Raw genomic sequence first — 23,760 nt, 5'->3', positions numbered from 1 at the left:
AGATTATGTGAATTAAGTCTGTTTTGAACTTGACAGCAAAGCAAATATGTATTTTATCGAAAAACATTTCACCTAAACTCATTTCTGTGGGGTTTTTGGGTTATTCTCACCACCTTCTCCTTAACCCACCCTTCTCAACTGCTCACTTACTCGCCCTCATTATGGTGGGCTGGGCTATTCCTCATCAATAACGTGATTTCCCCTTTTAAATATTCCCACCACTCATGTTTTTCTCTCTCATTTGCACAGTAATTGGAGACTTTTCACAAAATACACATTACTGTAAGCAAATAGGAAGATAACATTGAGAGGTAGGACATGGAGTAAAGGAGGTAAGTTTGCTGGAACAGGAAAAAGAAACGCTGAAGGAAGGAATGAAAGGCACAGCCCAGTCACCTGGAGGCCTGAGTGGAGGGAAGGACAGCTCTGTGCAGCTACTCCTGCGGCGGTCGGGCATCCTTCCAGGTGAACAGGACTTGGAACCCCGTTGGGAAACATAGGTTCTCTCTGTATTCTGCCACTGCTTCTTCTCCACTTGGTCTCGAACTCTCTTCTACATGCTTGAAATAGCTACACGGCCACACATAGAATTCTTCAGAAGATAGTTTTACAGAAAATCTTGGTCACACGGCCCCCTCCATCATTTATTCTCTTGCAGTTTTTTTATCCTTAAACTTTCTATGTCTCACTCTCTTAAGGGTTCCTTCTCCTTCTATCCCTTGAACTAGACCTATTTGGAACCCCAAAAGTGATAAAGTAACTGATTGGTGGTGACTAGAGTAGAAATTTGAAGCTTAATGGCCAGAAACCTGATACCTGGTAGGTGTTCCATAAATATTTGTTGCAGAAATGAATGCATGGAAGAGACCGCCTGGATCCTGGTCCCAGGCTCTCACATGAACAAATTCCCTAATTAGCCCATGTCTCTGTTTACTCATCTATAACATGGAGAGGCTCACTGAATCTGTCTCTGAGTTGTGAACTAAATGTGTTAATACTTATAAAGTGCTTAAAATAGTTCTGGTTCAAAGTAAGTGTTTCAACAAATTGTAAGCTCTTAGCATTTGCAAGCTCAGAATCAGAACACTTGTTATGTAGATGTAACAGTCTGTTATAATAGTTAGAAGCTAGAAATTTAACCCACAGATAGATCACTCTTCAAGCCACTGGTTTCCATTTCCATCATTCCACCAAAATTGCCTCTGTGTCACCTACCTTTGTCCTTGGTGCGTTTTTTTCTGGAATCTTCCTTAACACCAGACACTCCTGGTTTTCCTCCTGTCTTACTAGGCGTTTCTTCTTAATCTCCATCACAAGCTATTTCTAGTTTACTCCACCTTTATTATTACTTTTTTAACTTCTCCTTTTGAAATAAGTATAGATTCACAGGCAGTTGCAAAAAGTATAGGAGGGAGGCTCATGTACCCTTCACCCAGCTTTCCTCAGTGATAACATCTTACATACCTTGAGTGCAATATTGAAACAAGGAAAATGACATTGATGCAATCTGCAGAGCATATTCTGATTTCATCAGCTCTGTGTGTACACGTGTAGTTCTGTGCACATTATATCAAGTTTCGTTTTGTTGCCCTGCCACCAGAACTGCTCAGTCACCACTAGGCTCCCTCATGCTACCCTCTATAACCACCATTCCCTCTCAAGCCCTTAAACCCTGGCAGGCACAATCTGTTCTTTGTACCGTGATTTTGCATTCAGGAATTTATATATGTGACTATGTAACCTTCTGGGGTTTGGTTGTTTTCATTCAGCATGATTTCCTTGAGGTCCATCCAAGGGTTGAGTGAATCAGTAGTTTATTCCTTATATTGCTGTGTAGTATTCCATGGGATGGATATATCACACGTTTGCTTCACTGTTCATCCTTTGAAGGACATTTGGGTCATTTTCAGTTTTTGCCTATTACGAATAAAACTCCTGTGAACATTTGTGTCTCTATATGACTATATGTGCTTCCAGTTACTTGGGAGAATGCCTAAGAGTGCCATTGCGGGGTCATATGTTAGCTGCAGGTTTTGCTTTTTAAGAAACTGCCAAACTAGTTTCCAGAGTGGCTGTACCATTTTACAGTCCTACCAGCAGTCTATAAGTGATCCTGTTCCTCCTCAGACTTGCCAGCATTTGGTGTTTTTACTTTTTATTTTAGCCAGCCTGATAGGTGGGTAGTGATAACTCATTGTGGTTATAATTTACATCTCCCTAATGGCTAATGATAGGAGTATCTTTTCATGTGCTTATTTGCAATCTGTACGCCCTCTTTGGTGAAGTGTCTGTTGATGATTTTTGCCCATTCTCTAGTGGGATTTTGTTTGAATTTCTTTTTTCTTTTTTCTTTTTTTTTACCATTGAACTTTGAGAGTTCTTTAGATAGTCTTGATAATAGACCTTTGTTGGATATGTGGTTTGCAAATATTTTCTTCCAGTTTTAGCCTGTCTTTTCTTCTTAACAGAGTGTATTAGTTTCCTGTGGCTTCTGTAACAAAGTACTGCAAACTTGGTAACTTAAAACACCACAAGTTTATTCTCTTAGAGTTCTGGACGCCAGGTGTTGGTTTTAAATTCATTTCATCGGGCTAAAACCACAATGTGTCAGCAGGGCTCTGTGCCCTCTGGAGGCTCTAGAGAAGAATATGTTTCTTACCTTTTCCAGCTTTTGGAGCAACATTCCTTGCTTGGTTCATGGCCCCTTCGTCTGTCCGTCCATCTTCAAAGCCAACAGTGTAAATCTTTCTGCCTAATTCTTGTAAGGACACTTGTGATTGCATTTACAGCCACCTGAATAATCCAAAATAATTTCCCTATCAAGGTCTTCAACAAATGTTTGTTAGATGATTAAATGATTTCTCTCTCATGTGTACCTGAGGTTATGTGTACTCTTAATCCTTTTTTTTTTTTTTTAAGTTTTTATTTTAAGTAATCTCTGCACTCGACATCGGGCTTGAACTCATGACCCTGAGATCAAGAGTCTAATGTTCTTCTGACTGAGCCAGCGAGGAGCCTTGTAATCTTATTTATTTTTTCTTTTTAAAAAAATGTTTATTTATTTTTTTAATGTTTAATTATTTAGTTTGTGAGAGAGAGGGAGCGTGAGTGGGGGAGGGGAGAGAGGGGGAAGAGAGAGAATCCCAAACAGACTCTGTATTGTCAGCACAGAGCCCAGATGTGGGGCTCCATCCTGGGAACCCCTGAGAACCGTGAGATCATGACCTGAGCCAAAATCAAGAATCAGATGCTCAACCAACTGAGCCTCGGAGGTGCCCCCTACCCCCAATCTTACTTTAAATAACATTCTTTGTGTGCTGATTGCCTTAACTGCATGGGTAGTCAGGATCTCCATCTTCCCTAGCTGTCAGTCCTCCCCTGGCTTTCCTTTCCCTGGTAGCCAGTGGTGCATTTGTATATTTATTTGTATATATTCACCAAACCTTGGAACTCTTCAGACTTTAAAACTTTGCATAAACTGGGCATGCTTTAACCATTGTTACAGAACTAGACAGAACCAGCCCGTGGGTGGTTCATGACACAGTTCTGAAGAATGCAGTCTTCCTGCTTCAAACACTGTGCCCTTACATCTATGCAGGCTCTGGCTCTATCCCACCACCCTGAAGGAGGAAGGAGAGGGACAGTTTCCTACCCCCGTGGGCCTCTCCTTTCACCTTTATTGACCCAATGAAAAGGTAAGGGTCAGTTGAGCATGGTTGAAGTGTCTAAGGAACCCATATTGGCATTATGATGGGAAGTTATTGCTACTCTAAATTAAGCAGAGCCGGAATAGGGGGGTAGTGCAGGAGATAGAACATTGCTGTCTTAAAGCAATGTCTTCAACTTTGCACCACATATCCTTTATGCTGTGTGTGAATACCTACACTTAATTGGTAATCTAGTCTTCCAAGGTGTCTTCAGACCTGCCAAAATAAATGCCATGCCTTTTTAGAAACAGCCATACTTGGATTTTCTTGACTGCAGTACATGGAAATGCTTGTACTCTAGGTTCAAGGGTTGTGTTCTTCCTCTGTTCTCTATCAGCGGCAGGATCAGGGAGTACTCAGATATGACTTGCTTGCTTCTGTTCTCTGTCCAAAAAAGTACTCTTTAACTGTCTTGGGCCCCAACTGGTTCAATCAGTGACAGGAAAAAAAAAAAAAAAAGCCTGTGATGGGGCAGACTTTGCGAATATAACCATTGGTTTGCCATTTCCAGCATGGTGGTGGTGGAAATATTCTTAAGCTTATTTTTCTAATTTATGTTTTTCAATTGAGGTGTACCTTATGTAAAATAAAATGCACAGGCCTTAAATGCATGGTCTATTCTGTTTTGACTGATGCAAACATCTATGTAACCCACACCCTTTTCAAGATAGTTTTGAACACCCTGGGAAAGTTCCTTGTGTCCCTTTCCAATCAATCTACACATGCCCTCCTGTGCAGAAATTGCTCTCACTGGTGTTTAGTTTTGTCTGTTCTAGTACTAAACCCGAAGGGAATCAGACAGCATGTATGCTTCTTTTACTCAGCTTCTTTTACTCAGTGAATCTGAGATTCACCCATGTTGTTGTGTATATCCCTAGCATTTTGTTTTCATTGCTCAATAGTATTCCATAGTGTTATTATGGCACAGTTTGTTTATCCATTCTTTTGTTGAAGGACACCTGTGCTGTTTCGAGATTTGGGTATTATGAATCAAGCTATTATGAACATTCTTTTTTTTAATTTTTAATTTTTTAAAATTTGCATCCAAATTAGTTAGCATATAGTGAAACAATGATTTCAGGACTAGATTCCTTGATGCCCCTGACCCATTTAGCCCATCTCCCCTCCCACAACCCCTCCAGCAACCCTCAGTTTGTTCTCCATATTTATGAGTCTGTTCTGTTTTGTCCCCCTCCCTGTTTTTATATTATTTTTGTTTCCCTTCCCTTATGTTCATCTGTTTTGTCTCTTAAAGTCCTCATACGAGTGAAGTCATATGATTTTTGTCTTTCTCTGACTGACTAAATTCACTTAGCATAATACCCTGCAGTTCCATCCACGTAGTTGCAAATGGCAAGATTTCATTATTTTTGATGGCCAAGTAATACTCCATTATATATATATATATATATATATATATATATATATATATATATATATATATATATATCACATTTTCTTTATCCATTCATCATTCATCCATCGATGGACATTTGGGCTCTTTCCATACTTTGGCTATTGTTGATAGTGCTGCTATAAACATGGGGGTGCATGTGCCCCTTCGAAACAGCACACCTGTATCCCTTGGATAAATGCCTAGTAGTGAAATTGCTGGGTCATAGGGTAGTTCTATTTTTAGTTTTTTGGGGAACCTCCATACTGTTTTCCAGAGTGGCTGCACCAGCTTGCATTGCCACCAACAGTGCAAAAGAGATCCTCTTTCTCCACATCCTCACCAACACTTGTTGTTGCCTGAGTTGTTAAAGTTAGCCATTCTGACAGATGTGCGGTGGTATCTCATGGTGGTTTTGATTTGTATTTTCCTGATGATGAGTGATGTGGGGCATTTTTTCATGTGTCAGTTGGCCATCTGTATGTCTTCCTTGGAGATATGTCTGTTCATGTCTTCTGCCCATTTCTTCACGGATTATTTGTTTTTTTGGGTGTTGGATTTGATAAGTTCTTTATAGATTTTGGATACTAACCCTTGATCTGATATGTCATTTGCAAATATCTTCTCCCATTCTGTTGGTTGCCTTTTAGTTTTGCTGATTGTTTCCTTCGCTGTGCAGAAGCTTTTTATTTTGATGAGGTCCCAGTAGTTCATTTTTGCTTTTGTTTCCCTTGCCTCCGGAGATGTGTTGAGTAAGAAGTTGCTGCAGCCAAGATGAAAGAGGTTTTTGCCTGCTTTCTTCTCGAGGATTTTGATGGCTTTCTGTCTTACATTGAGGTCTTTCATCCATTTTGAGTTTATTTTTGTGTCTGGTGTAAGGAAGTGGTCCAGGTTCATTCTTCTGCATGTCGCTGGCCAGTTTTCCCAGCACCACTTGCTGAAGAGACTGTCTTTATTCCATTGGATATTCTTTCCTGCTTTGTCAAAGATTAGTTGGCCATATATTCGTGGGTCCATTTCCGGGTTCTCTATTCTGTTCCATTGATCAGAGTGTCTGTTCTTGTGCCAGTACCATACTGTCTTGATGATTACAGCTTTATAATATAGCTTGGGGTCCGGGATTGTGATGTCTCCTGCTTTGGTTTTCTTTTTCAAGATTGCTTTGGCTATTAGGGTCTTTTCTGGTTCCATACAAATTTAGGATTATTTGTTCTAGCTCTGTGAAGAATGCTGGTGTTACTTTGATAGGGATTGCGTTGAATATGTAGATTGCTTTGGGTAGTATCAACATTTTAACAATATTTGTTCTTCCAATCCACGAGCATGAAATGTTTTTCCATTTTTTTTGTATCTTCTTCAATTTCTTTCATAAACTTTCTGTAGTTTTCAGTGTATAGATTTTCTACCTCTTTGGTTAGGTTTATTCCTAGGTATTTTATGGTTTTTTGTGCAACTGTAAATGGGATCGATTCCTTGATTTCTCTTTCTGTCGCTTCATTGTTGGTGTATAGGAATGAAACCGATTTCTGTGTGTTGATTTTATATCCTGCAACTTTGGTGAATTCATGGATCAGTTCTAGCAGTTTTTTTGTGGAATCTTTTGGGTTTTCCATATAGAGTATTGTGTCATCTGCGAAGAGTGAAGGTTTGACCTCCTCCTGGCCGATTTGGATGCCTTTTATTTCTTTGAGTAGTCTGATTGCAGAGGCTAAGACTTCCAATACTATGTTGAATAACAGTGGCGAGAGTGGACATCCCTGTCTTGTTCCTAACCTTAGGGGGAAAGCTCTCAGTTTTTCCCCATTGAGGATGATATTAGTGTTGGGTTGTTCACATATGGCTTTTATGATCTCGAGGTATGATCCTTCTATCCCTACTTTCTTGGGGGTTTTTATCAAAAAAGGATGCTGTATTTTGTCAAATGCTTTCTCTGCATCTATTGAGAGGATCATATGGTTCTTGTCCTTTCTTTTATTGATGTGATGAATCGCGTTAATTGTTTTTCAGATATTAAACCAGCACTGCATCCCAGGTATAAATCCCACTTGGTCATGGTGAATAATTTTTTTAATGTATTGTTGGATCCGGTTGACTAATATCTTGTTGAGGATATTTGCATCCATGTTCATCAGGGAAATTGGTCTGTAGTTCTCCTTTTTAGTGGGGTCTCTGTCTGGTTTTGGAATCAAGGTAATGCTGGCTTCATAGAAAGAGTTTGGAAGTTTTCCTTCCACTTCTATTTTTTGGAACAGTTTCAAGAGAATAGGTGCGAACTCTTCCTTACATGTTTGGTAGAATTCCCCTGGAAAGCCATCTGGCCCTGGACTCTTGTTTTTTGGCAGATTACTCATTTGATTTCCTTACTGGTTATGGGTCTGTTCAAATTTTCTATATCTACCTGTTTCAGCTTTGGTAGTGTATATGTTTCTAGGGATTTGTCCATTTCTTCCAGATTACCATTTTATTGGTATATAATGGCTCTTAATATTCTCTTATTGTTTTTATTTCTGTTGTGTTGGTTGTGATCTCTCCTCTTTCATTCTTGATTTTATTTATTTGGGTCCTTTCCTTTTTCTTTTTGATCAAACTGGCTAGTGGTTTATCAATTTTGTTAATTCTTTCAAAGAACTAGCTTCTGGTTTCATTGATCTGTTCTACTGTTTTTTTGTTTTTTTTTGGTTTCGATAGCATTAATTTCTCTTCTAATCTTTATTATTTCCTGTCTTCTGCTGTTTTTGGGTTTTATTTGCTGTTCTTTTTCCAGCTCTTTAAGGTGTAAGGTTAGGTTGTGTATCTGAGACCTTTCTTCCTTCTTTAGGAAAACTTGGGTTGCTATATACTTTCCTCTTATGACCGCCTTTGCTACGTCCCAGAGGTTTTGGGTTGTGGTGTTATCATTTTCATTGACTTCGTTATACATTTTAATTTCCTCTTTAACTGCTTGGTTAGCCCATTCATTCTTTAGTAGAATGTTCTTCAGTCTCCAAGTATTTGTTACCTTTCCAAATTTTTTCTTGTGGTTGATCTCGAGTTTCATAGCGTTGTGGTCTGAAAATATGCACGGTATGATCTCGATCTTTTTGTACTTAACTTAGGGCTGATTTGTGTCCCATGATATGATCTTTTCTGGAGAACGTTCCATGTGCACTGGAGAAGAATGTATATTCTGCTGCTTTAGCATGAAATGTTGTGAATATATCTGTTAAGTCCATCTGGTCCAGTGTGTCATTCAAAGCCATTGTTTCCTTGTTGATTTTTTGATTAGATGATCTGTCCATTGCTGTGAGTGGGGTGTTGAAGTCTCCTACTATTATAGTATTACTGTTGATGAGTTTCTTTATGTTTGTCATTAATTGATTTGTATACTTGGGTTCTCCCACATTTGGTGCATAAATGTTTACAATTGTTAGGTCTTCTTGGTCTATGGATCCCTTGATTATGATATAATGCCCTTCTGCATCCCTTGATACAGTCTTTATTTTTAAAGTCTAGATTGTCTGATAAAAGTATGGCTACTCTGGTTTTCTTTTGTTGACGATTGGCATGATAGATGGTTCTCCATCCCCTTATTTTCAATCTGAAGGTGTCTTTAGGTAAAGTGGGTCTCTTGTAAACAGTGTATAAATGGATCTTGTTGTCTTATCCATTCTGTTACCCTATGTCTTTTGATTGGAGCATTGAGCCCATTGACGTTTAGAGTGAGTACTGAAAGATATGAATTTATTGCCATTATGATGCTTGTGAAATTGGAATTTCTGGTGATGTTCTCCGGTCCTTTCTAATCTTTTGTTGCTTTTGGTATATATATATATATTTTCATCTCTTCTCCCCTCAGAAAGTCCCCCATAAAATTTCTTGCAGGGCTGGTTTAGTGGTCACAAACTCCTTTAATTTTTGTTTGTCTGGGAAACCTTTCATCTTTCCTTCTATTTTGAATGACAGCCTTGCTGGATAAAGAATTCATGGCTGCATATTTTTCTGATTCAATACACTGAATATATCCCACCACTCCCTTCTGGCCTGCCAAGTTTCTGTGGATAGGTCTGCTGCAAACCTGATCTGTCTTCCCTTGTAGGCTAGGGACTTTTTTTCCCTTGCTGCTTTCATAATTCTCTCCTTGCCTGAGTATTTTGTGAATTTGAGTATGATATGCCTTGTTGATGGTCGGTTTTTGTTGAACCTAATGTGGGTCCTCTGTGCTTCCTGGATTTTGATATCTGTGTCTTTCCCCAGGTTAGGAAAGTTTTCCGCTATCATTTGCTCACATAACCCCTCTATCCCTGTTTCTCTCTCTTCCTCTTCTGGGACCCCTATGATTCTTACGTTGTTCCTTTTTAACGAGTCACTGATTTCTCTAATTCTTAAATCGTGCTCTTTTGCCTTAATCTCCCTCTGTTTTTCTGCTTCCTTATTCTCCATAAGTTTGTCCTCTATATCGCTGATTCTCTGTTCTGCCTCGTCCATCCTTGCTGCTGCTGCATCCATCCGTGATTGCAGCTCAGTTATATCATTTTTAATTTCATTCTGGCTATTTTTTACTTCTTTTATCTCTGCAGAAAGGGATTCTAATGTATTTTCGACTCCAGCTAGTATTCTTATTATCGTGATTCTAGATTCTGGTTCAGACATCTTGCTTGTATCTGTGTTGGTTAAATCCCTGGCTGTCGTTTCTTCGTGCTCTTTTTTTGGGGGTGAATTCCTTTGTTTTGTCATTTTGAAGGGAGAAAAGGAATTAATGAGGTAGAAAAATTGAAATAAATTAAAATTAAATATTGAAATTAAAAATTAAAAACACACACACGCAAAAATCGAATAGATGATGCTAGATCCTAGGTGTGTTTTGGTTGGGGTTTGGAAGTGGTTTGACAGATTAGAGAAAAAAAGAGGGGGAAGGAAATTGTTTGAGAATTTGAAAAAAATAAATACACTGAAGTAAACTAAAATGAGATGATGGGGGTAAAGTAGAATTTGAAAAAATATACACAAAAGTAAAGAATGTAGTAGAAAAAATTAACGAAAAATATTTTTAATAAAAATTAAAAATAAATATGAATTTTTTCATTTTCTGTATTTAAGAAAAAAGAAAAGAAATGAAAAAGAGAAAGAAGATAAAAAAAGAAAAGAAAAAAAATCGTTTGAAAATTTGAAAAAGTGAATACACTGTAGTAGACCAAAATAAAGTGATGGAAGTAAAATAGAATTTGAAAAAACTTACCTAATAGCAAAAAATATAGTAATAAAAATTAAATAAAAATATTTTTAATAGAAATTGAAAGTAAAAATGAAGTTTTTCTGCATTCAAGAAAAGGAAAGAAATGAAAAAGAGGAAAAAAGAAAAAGAAAGAAAAAAAAGGAAATTGTTTGGGAATTTGAAAAGGTGAGTACACTGAAGTAGACTAAAATAAAATGATGGAAGTAAAGTAGAATTTGAAAAAATTTACACAAAAGTAAAAAGTATAGTAACCAAAATTAAAGAAAGATATTTTTAATAAAAATTGAAAATAGAAATGAATTTTTTCTCTTTCTGTATTCAAGAAAAAGAAAAGAATTGTAAAAGAGAAAAAGGAAAAAAAAAAAGAAAGAAAATTGAATAGATGAACCTGCTCACAGATTGAAGTAGGACTAAAATTGCTTCGTTTGCCTCTAGAAGCCAATGTAGCTCTTTATAGTCCATAAATTAAGTAGGCAGTGAGGCTTGTGTTCTTGAAGAGTGATGTTGGCCCAGTTGAGTGGGGCTTAGTGTAACAGCTCCGCTCTCCACTAGATGGCGCTGCTAGCCTACTGGGGTGGATTGTTGCGAGGCTGGTAGGTGCATATGTGCATGCGAGGGAGCAGTGAAAATGGCGCCACCAGCTAGCAGTCTGTTCTCCCGGATCAGCAGTCGCGCACCCGTCCTCCGTCTTCAGCTCTCGTCCACTCCCCAGTTCTTCACTCTCTGTGACCAGTCCCCAGGCGGCATCTGTCTCCCAAGCCTTGTCTCAGATGTGGCCATTTTCCCTGGCCCCCTACTTCTGAGGGATTGAGGCTTTGGCCCGTTCCGCCCCACTGCAGGAGGGTCTCATCGAGCAATGGCCGAATGAGCAATGGCCAAATATCGGCTGTACACAGGTACGCCCACTGGACTCTGTTGTTGCCAGTGCCCCGAGACTGCAGCCAGGTGCCAGCCCATCCCAGAAGATGTTTGTGAGACTGTGTAGCAGCAGCATCTCAGGGATTATGGAAAATCACAACACACATCTGGCACCAGGCTTCACCCTTAACAACCTTGCCCCAGCACCAGTGAATGTGGCCACCTTCTGGGGTCTTCTGGGACCAGGTGGCTTCAACAGTCTCTACCAAATGTCCTTCCAGCAGTGGAACTGCTTTTCCCTGTGTGCCCCGAGAACCTCCTGGACCCCACTTGTTCCTGGGGATTCGCCCTTCCCACCAGAGCACCTCCAGGTATGGAGCTGCGGAGTTGCAGCCTTTGCGCTCCCCTTGTTACAGTCTTAATGGAATTTAAACCCTCTCCTTTCTCCTTTCTCCCTTTTTAGTTTAGTCCCTGCGGCTGTTTCCAGTTTTCCACTTTCTCTCCCGCTGCTTTTGGGGAAGGGTGATTTTCCCATATTCTCCCCCCCTCCCATGTCTCCGTCCTCTCTCCGCCCACAAAAGCAGTTCCCTACCTTTCAGGTTTTCTTGCTCCCCAAGTTCAGCTCTCCACGCCGCGTACCTGCTGAATTCTGTGGTTCAGGTTGTGCAGATTGTTGTGTTAATCCTCCAATCAGTTTTCTAGGTTTGTAGGATGGTTCAGTGTTGATCTGGTTGTATTTCATGGATGCGAGACACACAGAAAGCTTCCATGCTGTTCTGCCATCTTGGCTCCTCCTGAGCCTTCTTTTACAACTTTTTTTTTTTTTTTTTGGACATATATTCCCTTCTCTTAAATAAATACTTAGGAGTGGAATTTGTTCATAGGCTCTATGCATGTTTACTTTTTAAAGAAATTTCCAAAGTGTTCTCCAAAGTGGTTGTGCTATTTTAACACAAAGCACTCTTAGGCTTTTCTTGTGTTGAAACAGAAATTGTGAGCACAGAGAGGCATCCAGTCTGGTTACTTTTATGCTATTAGAACTCAAGAGGATATTTTCTATACTATTTAGAGAAACAAAAAAATTAAGCAAGTAGAATTTCAACAAGAAATGGATGTTATTATTTATACATGTTATTCTTTCCATTTGCAAATACACACACACACACACACACACACACACACACACACACACAGACACATATGATCTCTGAAAAATTGCAGAGACCCTGCCAGTTTAAGAACAAGAGTCAATAATAGTCTTTTGCTCACTTCTGCTTCCAATGAGAAGAAAAAAAACCAGGGGGCTCAGAACCTGTAAAGGGAGTTTGTTCTTGAGTCTCCTTTAATATGGAAAGAATAGAGAACAAAGGCACTAAGTACTGAACTGAATTTGAGGAGAGGGAGAACTCTGTGGTATTTCTTTGTTCAGTGCTTATATGTGTGTGTTCACGTTGCATCTATTTCTTTCCTGTAGTCTTTTCAAGCATTGAGCATTACATCTTAAATTTTCCACTTTGTCTTTTAGGCCAAAGAAGCCCTAGAAAATACTGAAGTTCCCGTTGGCTGTCTCATGGTCTACAACAATGAAGTTGTGGGGAAGGGACGAAATGAAGTTAATCAAACCAAAAACGTATGTCAATTGAATAGTATAATTGCAAACATCCAGGTAAAGGTAGGAGTGCCCTGAACTTCATCACAGTTGGTGAGAAGATGGGTCTGTGTAGAGACTTGTAGGTATCAACCGAAGGGTAGTTTCTCTTAACATTTCTTTTTTTGAATGCCTTTTTTTCCTGATTATGAAAGTAATACATGTTGGTTTTTTAAAATTTGGAAAATTCAGAAAAACTTAATGGAGCAGTAGAATCTTTGCAGTTAATTTTCTATGTCATGGAGTTCACTCAAACACTTGAGTGAAACTCAAGAGGGGCTTTTATTACATTGGAGCTTCAATACTAAAGAAATGACTCTAATCTCCATCTTAAGCAAATCTAATATATGGAAATTCCACTTTACAAAACATATCAATTTAACTCGTATCACATTTTTTAGTACCTTGAAATAATGTATTCCTCCTGGTAAATTAAACAATCACCTTCAGTTTATATCTTTGGAGGTATAAAAGGACTGTATAAAGGAAACTGTGTATTAGAGAATTCATGGGATAAAGTCTACCACCTGATGTCTCTAAACCTACATGTACACTTTAATAACTTGTGTGCCTTTATATTATTGTGCTTAGGTTGAGGAGTTCATGAATTGAGGCAATACTTCTTGATATCACAACAGTGTGTCATAATTTTATGATTAAAACAAAAAAAATTTTAAATGTTTTTATTTATTTTTGAGACAGAGAGAGACAGAGCCTGAGCAGGGGAGGGGCAGAGAGAGAGGGAGACACAGAATCTGAAGCAGGCTCCAGGCTCTGAGCTGTCAGCACAGAGCCTGATGCGGGGCTCGGACTCATGGACTGTGAGATCATGACCTGAGCCGAAGTTGGACGCTTAACCGACTGAGCCACCCAGGTGCCCCTGTCATAATTTTATGACGACAAGAAGTACTAGCTGGACTCATGGACAGGTTATAACCATAACATCACTCACACAGACTTTGATCTTATTATTTGATCTTGGGAGTTAGAGAACAAGCTGATGTTGGTAATGGTGCTGTGGGAAATTTAAAGTTTATCCATCATATCCATAAAAAAAAAATAAAACAAAAAAGAGCACATGCAAACTAGGAACCCAGATTCATCAAAGCAATTATTATGTGGCTATCAAAACATTTGTAAGAGAAGTAATAAGCATAATGTAGCAATTAGTGAATATACAGATACTTGTCTGGGAGTAGAATTCTGTATTTTAAATGATTGTCCTATCTCCCTAATTACATTTTGTGCTTCAGTATGGTATCTTTACATGAGAACTTTGAATGCCCTAACATCATCCATCTATCCCTCCGATGACCTGGGTTTCTTCTGTATCTTGAAATTAGCCTGCATTTATCTTGGTACTCGGTGTCCTATAGAAGATTACCCTATAAAGCAGCATAGAAAAACTCTTGACCCCCAGTGAGGAGACCCGAGCCCTACTTTTGGCTCTGATACTACCACCACGCCTTTCACTGCCATCACCTCTTCCAGCGGTGTGTTTTCTACTTGTCCTGACTTAGCTTCTGGCTCCGCACACTAACAGAGAGGTTGATTGCAGTGATTCAGTTTAATGGCTACTTACAGAGAATTCTGGGGAGACTTGATTCAGTAATTCTGAATTTGAGTTAAAAAAAAATTTTTTTTTAATGTTTATTTATTTTTGACAGAGAGAGAGAGAGAGAGAGACGGAGCATGAGTGGGGGAGGGGCAGAGAGAGAGGGAGACACAGAATCCGAAGCAGGTTCCAGGCTCTGAGCTGTCAGCACAGAGCCCGACACGGGGCTCGAACTCACAAACCGTGAGATCATGACCTGAGCCGAAGTCGGGCGCTCAACCGACTGAGCCACCCAGGCACCCCTGAATTTGATTTTTGGAAAAGCACTGGAGTTGGGGAAACTTTTTAAGCTCCCCAGTTAGGTCTGGTATGCAGGCAGGTTTGGGAACCAGTTCTCTAAAGTACCTTACAGCTCTGAGTTCATAATTCTGGACCAGCATAGCTTCCACCTGCGTCCAGCTTCCACGGCACCTTGGGCCACTGTGCCACCATTTTCCACACCCTACTCTGTGTCACAGGTTAGCAACTGTTTGCCTCACCAGATTTTATACTTGTTGAGGACAGACTCTCTTTTTTTTTTTTTTTTTTTTTTTTAATTTTTTTTAACGTTTATTTATTTTTGAGACAGAGAGAGACAGAGCATGAACAGGGGAGGGGCAGAGAGAGAGGGAGACACAGAATCGGAAGCAGGCTCCAGGCTCTGAGCCATCAGCCCAGAGCCTGACGCGGGGCTCGAACCCACGGACCGCGAGATCGTGACCTGAGCTGAAGTCGGACGCTTAACCGACTGAGCCACCCAGGTGCCCCAGGACAGACTCTTTAACCTCACATAGGATTTAGCACAATGACTTGTTCTTAGCAATCAGCGTAAATTTATTGACAAGTGTGATCATCTTGAATGTTATTAATAATTACTGCATAGCAGAGTACATATATAGCGTGCAACATCTGCTTCACGTAATTCAGTGTTTTATGAGGTTTACATGCCAGCATACATTGTTTTACACATGGTGGACCCAAGGCTTAGAGAAGTTATGTAACTTGCCCAAGGCCACATAATGAGTGAGGCCACAGTCAGGATTCAGAGTTAAGTATGGGTATTTCCAAATGCTGTGTGATTTCCCCTGCATTCTCCTACCACCCATGAGGTATCCAAGACTCATACCAAATCTCTGGTTTTCTCTAAAGTCTGCCAGAATATTAAATCTCATCCCAAAGAAAATAGAAGTGATGACATTCCAGTAAACTAAATATGGATTCGCTTAGAGTTAGGTGAGGGGTGGCCTTTAAAATATCTGAAATTGGAGCACGTGCTTGTGAAGACTTCAGGCTTCCCCTAGAGTATTCACAAACCCTGGACTCTTTTTTTGTTTTGTTTTGTTTTGAGACTTCTGTTCTCCGTGGCATTTAATTGAAAGAGCGTCCCCTGAAGTTCTTAGGTACTTAAATAAAAATATAGCATAAATCACATGGCATCTCAGATTCGCTGTCTTGCATTGGTGAAGCTATGGTACTTGAACCGGGGAATACATTGTCAACTGCTAAGAGTGTCCCTGAAACCCTTACTCATTAAAACATTGGCAGAAACATTAGGCCCATTTTGGGTACTTATTTTTGAGTGTTTGTAAAACACAGTTACGTGTTGATGCAAGCACCTCTCTTTTTCCAGGCTACTCGACATGCAGAAATGGTGGCCATCGATCAGGCCCTGGACTGGTGCCACCAAAGTGGCAAGAGTCCTTCTGAAGTATTTGAACACACCGTGCTGTATGTCACTGTGGAGCCGTGTATTATGTGTGCAGCTGCTCTCCGCCTGATGAGTATCCTTTGACTTTGTGAGTTCATGTCTTGGGCCCTTCCTATAAACTTGAAAATGGCCGGACACATAACCTGCTTTCTAATATGTGAAGGCAGACTTATGAAACAAGTTATAAAATATTGTGCTCCTTGGCCAAAAAATATTTAGGAAAGATTTTTAAATAACAAAATTACTTCATTCTATGTCAATAGACGTAAAACTGTTAACCAAATGAACTAGAGAAAGAAACTAAGAGCTAACAAACTGCTGTGGGAGGATAAATCACAAATTAAAGTAGATTATAGAACTGTGTGCAGAGAAAGATCTGAAGAATATGCACCTTTGGATAATAGATTATAGGTGATTTAAATTTTTTCTTTCTGTTTATATGTTTTTGTTTATTTTTGCCATGAGTACCTGTTACAATGTATGAAAAGTATTAAGTCAGAGTAAATACCAGGTAAAAAAACACATCACTTACGATAATATAATTATAAATAAATGGGGAATGAAAAACTCTTTGAATTGTGTCTTTCATAGTAAGCAACACAAATACTGAGTGTAGCAAGTTTGTCTCTAAGATCTTTAAAAAATTATTTGCTAGTTCAAAAACTTAATTTCATACATGCACATTTTTATGTACTTACTTTGCTATGTATGTGTGAAAAAATTCATCACTTTAAAAATAACAGAGGGTTTTGAGTATGATAACATGTATGTACAGTCTTTACTTTGTAAAAGGGGAGTTAGAGTCAACTTAGCCCCTCTCCCCAACCTGCCTTATGTCGCGGCTCAGCCTTAGTCTGTTTTATATTGGGGCACATGTTGTATTTTATTTGGGGAAAGAATAGGGGACAATCCTATTTTTATGTATTTATTTATTTTTATTATTATTTTTAAAAATTTTTAACATTTATTAGTTTTTGAGAGACAGAGAGAGCAGAGCATGAGTGGGGGAGGGGCAGAGAGAGAGGGAGACACAGAATCCGAAGCAGGCTCCAGGCTCCGAGCTGTCAGCACAGAGCCTGATGTGGGGCCGGAACTCACGGACTGTGAGATCATGACCTGAGCCGAAGTCGGATGCTCAACTGACTGAGCCACCCAGGTGCCACCAACAATCCTATTTTTAAAAGGTGCAAATCCCTGGATTAAATTCCTACTTCCTTTCTGGCTCCAGTTCCCTAATGATTCACAGAAAGTAGGTTAAGAAAGACTAGAGAGAATACCAAACTGTGAATGTTTAGTAGCCATGTATTCGGTTTTTATGATTTGCAGTTGTGAGATGTTAGTTTCTAAATCCTTTAGACCTCCTTCTTTTGTGTAACTGAATTGTCTGATTTTTAAGACTAAGCCTACGCTTGACTTTTTAAAAGTAGCCTGAACTTCTTCTCTCCCGGCTGGCTGGTATAAACCTACCCTGGTCTTGTCACTGTACGTACTTGAACTGCACATTTGCTTCGGGACCTTAATTCTTTCCCATAAATTCCGCTGGTGGTATATGGCTGTCAGAACGAACGATTTGGTGGTTGTGGCTCCGTTCTAAATATTGCCTCTGCTGATTTACCAAATACTGGGAGACCATTTCAGGTAATATGACCTGCTAATGTTTCCTCTTTCTTTCTCATTCCTTTGATTTCTGTATGGGCTTGGGAATTGTTCAAGTGTGGTCAGTATACCAAAGAGCCATGCTAGGACCAGGCAGACTCTGGGACCACTAGTCAAGTTCATTTATGCCTCAGTATAAGATGACAGGTAATCATTTCCAGGTAAGTGCTTGGCTCCCTTAATTAACAGAACCTTTCCAGAAGGAAAGTCCCCAACCTTCCAGGGTGTCTCTCCTGACAGTCTTTACCAACACCTTCAGGGATGTTTGGAGATGTGGTCACTGTTGGCATTTTCACTCTGCGTGTCCCCAGCTCTGTGCTGTACCAAGTTTAGGAGAAGCTTGGACTCTGTCAGTAACAGTACGTGCTATTTACAGTGCACACACAATATTTTTGCACTTAGCCAATCATTTTGCTTTATCACTATGTACTATTTTTGGTGTGTAGCAATTAATACCTGTGTTTTCATTATTTGTTCCCCCTGCCTTTTCAGTACTGAAATTTCCCCCAGGCCCTAGGATCCACATTGTTTTGTTTTCCTTTAAAAATTCTACTTTCCCTTTAATCTTGCCACCTCTCCCCAAGTTTTTATGTTTAAGGCTATGAGCAGTGGGAATTTGTATTTCAGAGTTTGGCCTGTAGATACATATCGTTTTTCATAAACCAGTGTGATGTGTTTTTTTTTTCTCCAAAGTTAATCCTGAAGTATTATGTTTTAAAATGAAAAGTATTTAACAAAGGCTTGACATGGTGGGCAGTTAACTTCAAAGACCTCAGATATTCTTACAAGACCTCAGATATTCTTAGGAGAATACCAAGTACCTATGAAGGGCTAAATTTGGCTGAATCCCACTGAGAACAAGTTTTGGAAAACATTCTATTTTGAGTTTTTCCAGCTGAACATTAGCTTTCCTAACGACTTCTGTATATTTGAGAATAGATAACTTTTAACATCACATTGGAAAAGAAATTATAATCGAACAACAGAGAATAAATAATACTATCAGCTTGACCATTAAAAAAATCTTCAGGGTGCCTGGGTGGCTCAGTTTCGGCTCAGGTCATGACCTCACGGCCCGTGAGTTCAAGCCCCGCATGGGGTGAGCTCGAGTCCCACTTCGGGGGAGTTCGTGCCCTGCTTTGGGGGAGCACAGGCCCCACTTCGGGTGAGCATGAGCACAGCTTCTCTCTCTCTCTCTCTCTCTGCCCTCGCTCACTTGCATCCTCTCTCTCTCTCAAATAAATAAATAAAATAAAAAATAATGTGCAAAGTGATTTGATTTTTCCCAATCACTTCTGTTAGTAGCTCAGATTTTATTTACATAACTCTTTGCAAGTAAATTGCTGACCCTGTACTTCATTTATGAAAAAGATCTAAAGAATTTCTCAAAGCTCCTGGGCAGAACAAGGATGAGCCCTTGGATATCAGACATAGGCAGAAAATTTCTCTCCAACACGTCAGTGACGCTGAGTGCCCAAACAGTCCTCTCTTACACGTCTCTGCACAGAGTTGATCTCTCTGAACCAAAGAATAAGATCATAGTGTGTGTACTTGGACTAACTGGTCCCAGTGAAAGGAGTGACCATTATTTGAAGCCGTATCTCCAGGTCTGATGCCAAATTATGTTGTTTTTGTTTTTAAGTGTTTGAAATTCTAAAGAAGCATTGACACCCTAGGCTTCTGGATCCTGTGTTTTCTTCCTTTATTTGGTTGGTTCAGGTAGGGGGGCGGGTGTGGGAGGTGGGATACTATTTTTGTATTGCAGAATCATAGATCCTTTAATGCTATATTATAAGCTGAATTAAGCTCATAGAGGAGACCTACAGAACTATTCTTTTCAGAGAAGATAGTGATTGTTTATAATACGTACCTGCTCCATTTTTAAAAGTTTATTTTAATAAGAATGTGTGCTTTTTATTAAAGTCACAATTTATTGCTATAATGAATAGTTGAAAATACTGTGTTGGTATCTTAGAGTGATGCAATTTCCTTCTCCATCTGTAACTCAGTGAGTCTCATCCCAGACTGCATATTGTAGAGCTTTTTAAGTGTGCCTGTGGGAGGTCCCTGCCCCAGACCAACTGTATAAGGTGAGAGGGTGGAGGAGGTGGAATATTAGTATTTTCTTAAGAGAGTTCCCAGTCGATTCCACTGAGCAGCCAAGGTGGAGGACCACTGCTTTGACCTCACAGGAGGGGAGAGTGCTTTGTGCTTGTTTGGTGCTCATGAGAACATGAGGAGAGGTGGGAGCTCTGAGGAGCACAAACAGTGTAGCGTGAGGAGAATGGGACTGACCCACCATGGTTAGAATGGTCTGAGAAGGTTGTGAGAACAGAGAAGCCAAAGGAGGAGAGAGCTCTAAAAAGAAGCGAGAATGCTCAGTAGTCTCTTCCATTGCAGAGAGTTGAGGACAATGGAAAGGAAACCAGTGTTTTGGTCAGTAGGGGCCCTTGGGAGATCTGGGAGCACAAGCCAGCATGGATGAGATTGAAGAGGAAATGAGAGCCACACAAGCGACGGCCAGGAGTCTGTGGGAGCAGCAGGGTAGTAGCAGGGTAGTAGCTTGCTTGAGGGGCAGGGTCAAAGGAAGGTTATTGGGATATTCCCCCCCCCCCCCCCCAGCTTTACTGAGATGTAATTGACATATAACATTGTGTAAAGTTTAAGGTGTACAGTGAGATGATTTGTTAGACGTATAGATTGTGAAATGTTTACCACAATAAAGTTAGTTAACACACCATTCACCTCACATAATTACCATTTTGTTGTTATGGTCAGAACGTTTAAGCTCTATTCTCTTCACAGCTTTTAAGTACACAATACAGTGTTGTTAACTATAGTCACTGTGCTGTTCCTTAGATCCTCACCTTATAGAACTTACCTTATAGTTGAAAGTTTGTACCCTTTGCACTGTCTCTTCATTCCCCACAACCCCCACCCCTCCACCCCTGGCAACTACCATTCTATTCTTTGCTTCTATAATTAGAATGTTCTCTCTCTCTCTCTCTGTATATATGTGTGTGTGTGTGTGTGTGTGTGTGTGTGTGTGTGTATACACACACACACACATATAATATATAATAAATATATAATATATATATATATATATATATATTTTAATACATATGCAATAGAATATTATTCAGCCGTAAAAAAGAAGGAAATCCTGCCATTTAGGACAACATGAATGGACCTTGAGGGCATTATGCCAAGTGAAAGAAATCAAACAGAGAAAGACAAATACTATATGATCTTTTTTAAGTTTATTTATTTATTTTGAGAGAGAGAGGGTGTGTGTGTGTACAAGTAGGAGGGGCAGAGAGAGAGGGAGAGAGGGAATCCCACGCAAGCTCTATATTGTCTGCACAGAGCCCAACGAGGGGCTTGAATTCACAAACCATGAGATCATGATCTGAGACAAAGTCAAGAGTTGGACGCTTAGCCCAGGTGCCCCTGACGATCCTTCTTATATGTGCAATCTAAAAACATTAAACTCGTAAAGGTTTTCTTCTGATGGGGAAGGTTTATTCAGGCTTCATAGGTCCAGGTAAGAGCTGACTGAAGGCAGAAGGGAAAAGGAGGTTCATTCTGAGCAGCAGACCATGCTCGCCAGGCCCTTGTGCTGGCACTCACTAGCTGCTTCCCCTCCAGTGGCTGCTTCCGGGTACGCCTCCATGGAGTCTCTGTTCATTTTTTCATTTCGTGCATCTTAGAAGGATGCAGCATATCGAGTTCAAACTCGTGTAACACACCTTCAAAGCCCTGTATATTTTGACCTCATTTTCTCTCTTGAATTTCTTTACCTATAGGCCCCCTACCCCCCATTAGTTGGATTCCTCACACAACCCAAGCTCATTATTACTCTTTCCCTGAAATGCTGTGTTCAGCCTCTTTAAATAATTGCTGTCTTTAAGACAAGTTCAAGTTTCATCCTCATGTAGTGTTTTATACATAATTTCACTCCTTACCATTATCGTAATTTCTTATTCTTTCACTTAATCGATCTTTTCTTTCTAGTTAGATACCAAAGATAGATCCAATTAAATCCTTTTGAAAACATCCACTACAGTAAAGATCAACACTTTTTTTTCTGTAAAGAGCCTAATAGTAAATATGTTAGCCTTTGTGAGCCACTCACGTCTGTGTCACATCTCCTCCTCCTCCTCCTCCTCCTCCTTCTTCTTCTTCTTTTTTAAATTTTTTACAACCCTTTAAAAATATAAAAATCATACTTAGTTGATCATTTTTAGCTGCGGACTACCAACTGTAGCTCTATAGCATCAAACGCTTGATGGGCCAACAGTGAATAAGGGTCGAAAAACATAGCAGATGCTTAACAAACACTTATGATGTGTCAGGTATTTAACAGGTGTTATTTTATGTAATCTTATTTACTCTTCATGAAACCCTTCTGAGGTAAGTTCTGTAATTTCCTACACTGTACGCATGAGGCAGCTGAGGCACAGTACACAAGATCACATAGCTAGTAACTTCGATAGTAGTTGATTGAGAAATAATAGTTGACTGGAGCGCGGTTTGAGTCTGTACTCGATTCTCTTGGAAATGTACTTCCTTACCTGGATCACTGCTGTCTGCCAATTGCTGTTTATATGGGATACAGGCCACAGTTTCATTGGGCAATACTCATCCTCAATCTTCTCATTTCAACAGTGCATTCCTGGATATCGGGCCGAGGAAGCAGTGGAAATGTTGAAGACCTTCTACAAACAGGAAAATCCAAATGGTCAGTTTTCCCTTTGCTGTACATGATGTAACCTCACTTAAGACAAAGCTGTGTGAAGAGAGTCTGACATGGGCCCTCCTCTTCATTTTCTCTCTCTCTCTTTTTTTTTTTTTTTTTTTTTTTTTGCTATTCTTTTCACAGCACCAAAATCAAAAGTTCGGAAAAAGGAATGTCAGAAACCTTGAACTTGTTCTGAGGGAAGGCTGATGCCCCTTGACGACATTCTTGGACTGAAAGTTGTTGACATCATTGAATCATACGCTCATATGTGCCCTCAACCCCTGGGAAAATTATCTCCTATTATTTGCTGTGTTCAGGGAACAAATTAGCACTTTTTAAAAGTCTGACAGTTGTAGACAATGGTTAGCTTTTCCATAAGCTTAAAGAACATTGTAAGAAGGGGGTAAAAATAAAGATTGAAATTTTAGAAATTAGTAAGCAGTGCATGCTCTTCCTGCCAAAATCATTGTGCCTGGGCCAGGAAAGTCCTGAGTTTCAGTGAATGTGTATCCAGACCCAGTTACCTGGCATGTGTCCGGACTGGAGTGTGCCACACTGTGGACACCTGCTTTCGGCCTGGCTTTTCAGAATCGGGTCCTTCATTCTTTGCAGCCACTGTGTCCTCCCAGGGTGTTGAGGGCCCGTGACTCTCTACACTTGATCTTAGCCAAAAGGCCAAGAAGCGATAAGGGCCCATGACTTTCTTGGAATTTGTCTATGAGTTGTATACATATAGATTATGATTGTGTGTGCCTCAGAACTGATTTCTTTTTGCTTTTATAAAGCAGTTCGAGAAAATGCATAGTTTTAAAAACAAGTACGTGTCATTTTTAAATTATAGCATATTGCTATAATAAAACCTTACTTACGCCTTCTTTGAAGATGAAGATGAATATTTTCTTAAAAGATAAAAGCAGAAATGAGACAATTCCTTCTTTATTAGCAAGCAGCTACACTATGCCAAGCTCCATTTGTTCATCAAATCAGTGAGCAAAACGATGAATCCTGCCCTCATGGAGCTGATATTCTAGCAGGGGGAGACAGATAATATGCCTGATAGATTATATAGTACGTTAGAGGGTCTTAAGGGTCATGGCAACAAGAAGAGAACAGGGGATGGGTGTGCCATTTGGTGTTGGGACTGCTGGTTGCATGATTAAATAGAATGGCTTTATTTACTCTGAAATCAAATTGTTATTTCTTTTTATAAAAGTCCAGACTTAGAATTTAAAACCTAAAA

At 39.7% G+C, this 23,760-nt stretch overlaps 1 protein-coding gene across 1 annotated transcript in view; it reads left to right on the top strand.

Moving 5' to 3' along the window:
- The window catches only part of ADAT2 (adenosine deaminase tRNA specific 2), a 29,564-nt gene extending 6,163 nt beyond the window's left edge, over positions 1-23,401 (top strand). Inside the window, exons 2-6 of the mRNA XM_060616837.3 lie at positions 12,696-12,800; positions 16,043-16,193; positions 17,652-17,758; positions 22,448-22,520; positions 22,662-23,401. Of these exons, the coding sequence (XP_060472820.1) occupies positions 12,696-12,800; positions 16,043-16,193; positions 17,652-17,758; positions 22,448-22,520; positions 22,662-22,705 (480 nt within the window). The 3' untranslated portion in view covers positions 22,706-23,401. The remainder of the gene's footprint in view (positions 1-12,695; positions 12,801-16,042; positions 16,194-17,651; positions 17,759-22,447; positions 22,521-22,661) is intronic.
- The last annotated feature ends 359 nt before the right edge of the window (positions 23,402-23,760 follow it).

Source organism: Panthera onca, chromosome B2 (assembly GCF_046562875.1).
Source record: "Panthera onca isolate mPanOnc1 chromosome B2, mPanOnc1 haplotype 2, whole genome shotgun sequence".
NCBI classification, from domain to species: Eukaryota; Metazoa; Chordata; class Mammalia; order Carnivora; family Felidae; genus Panthera; species Panthera onca.
This window is presented reverse-complemented; position numbering and strand designations above follow the sequence as displayed.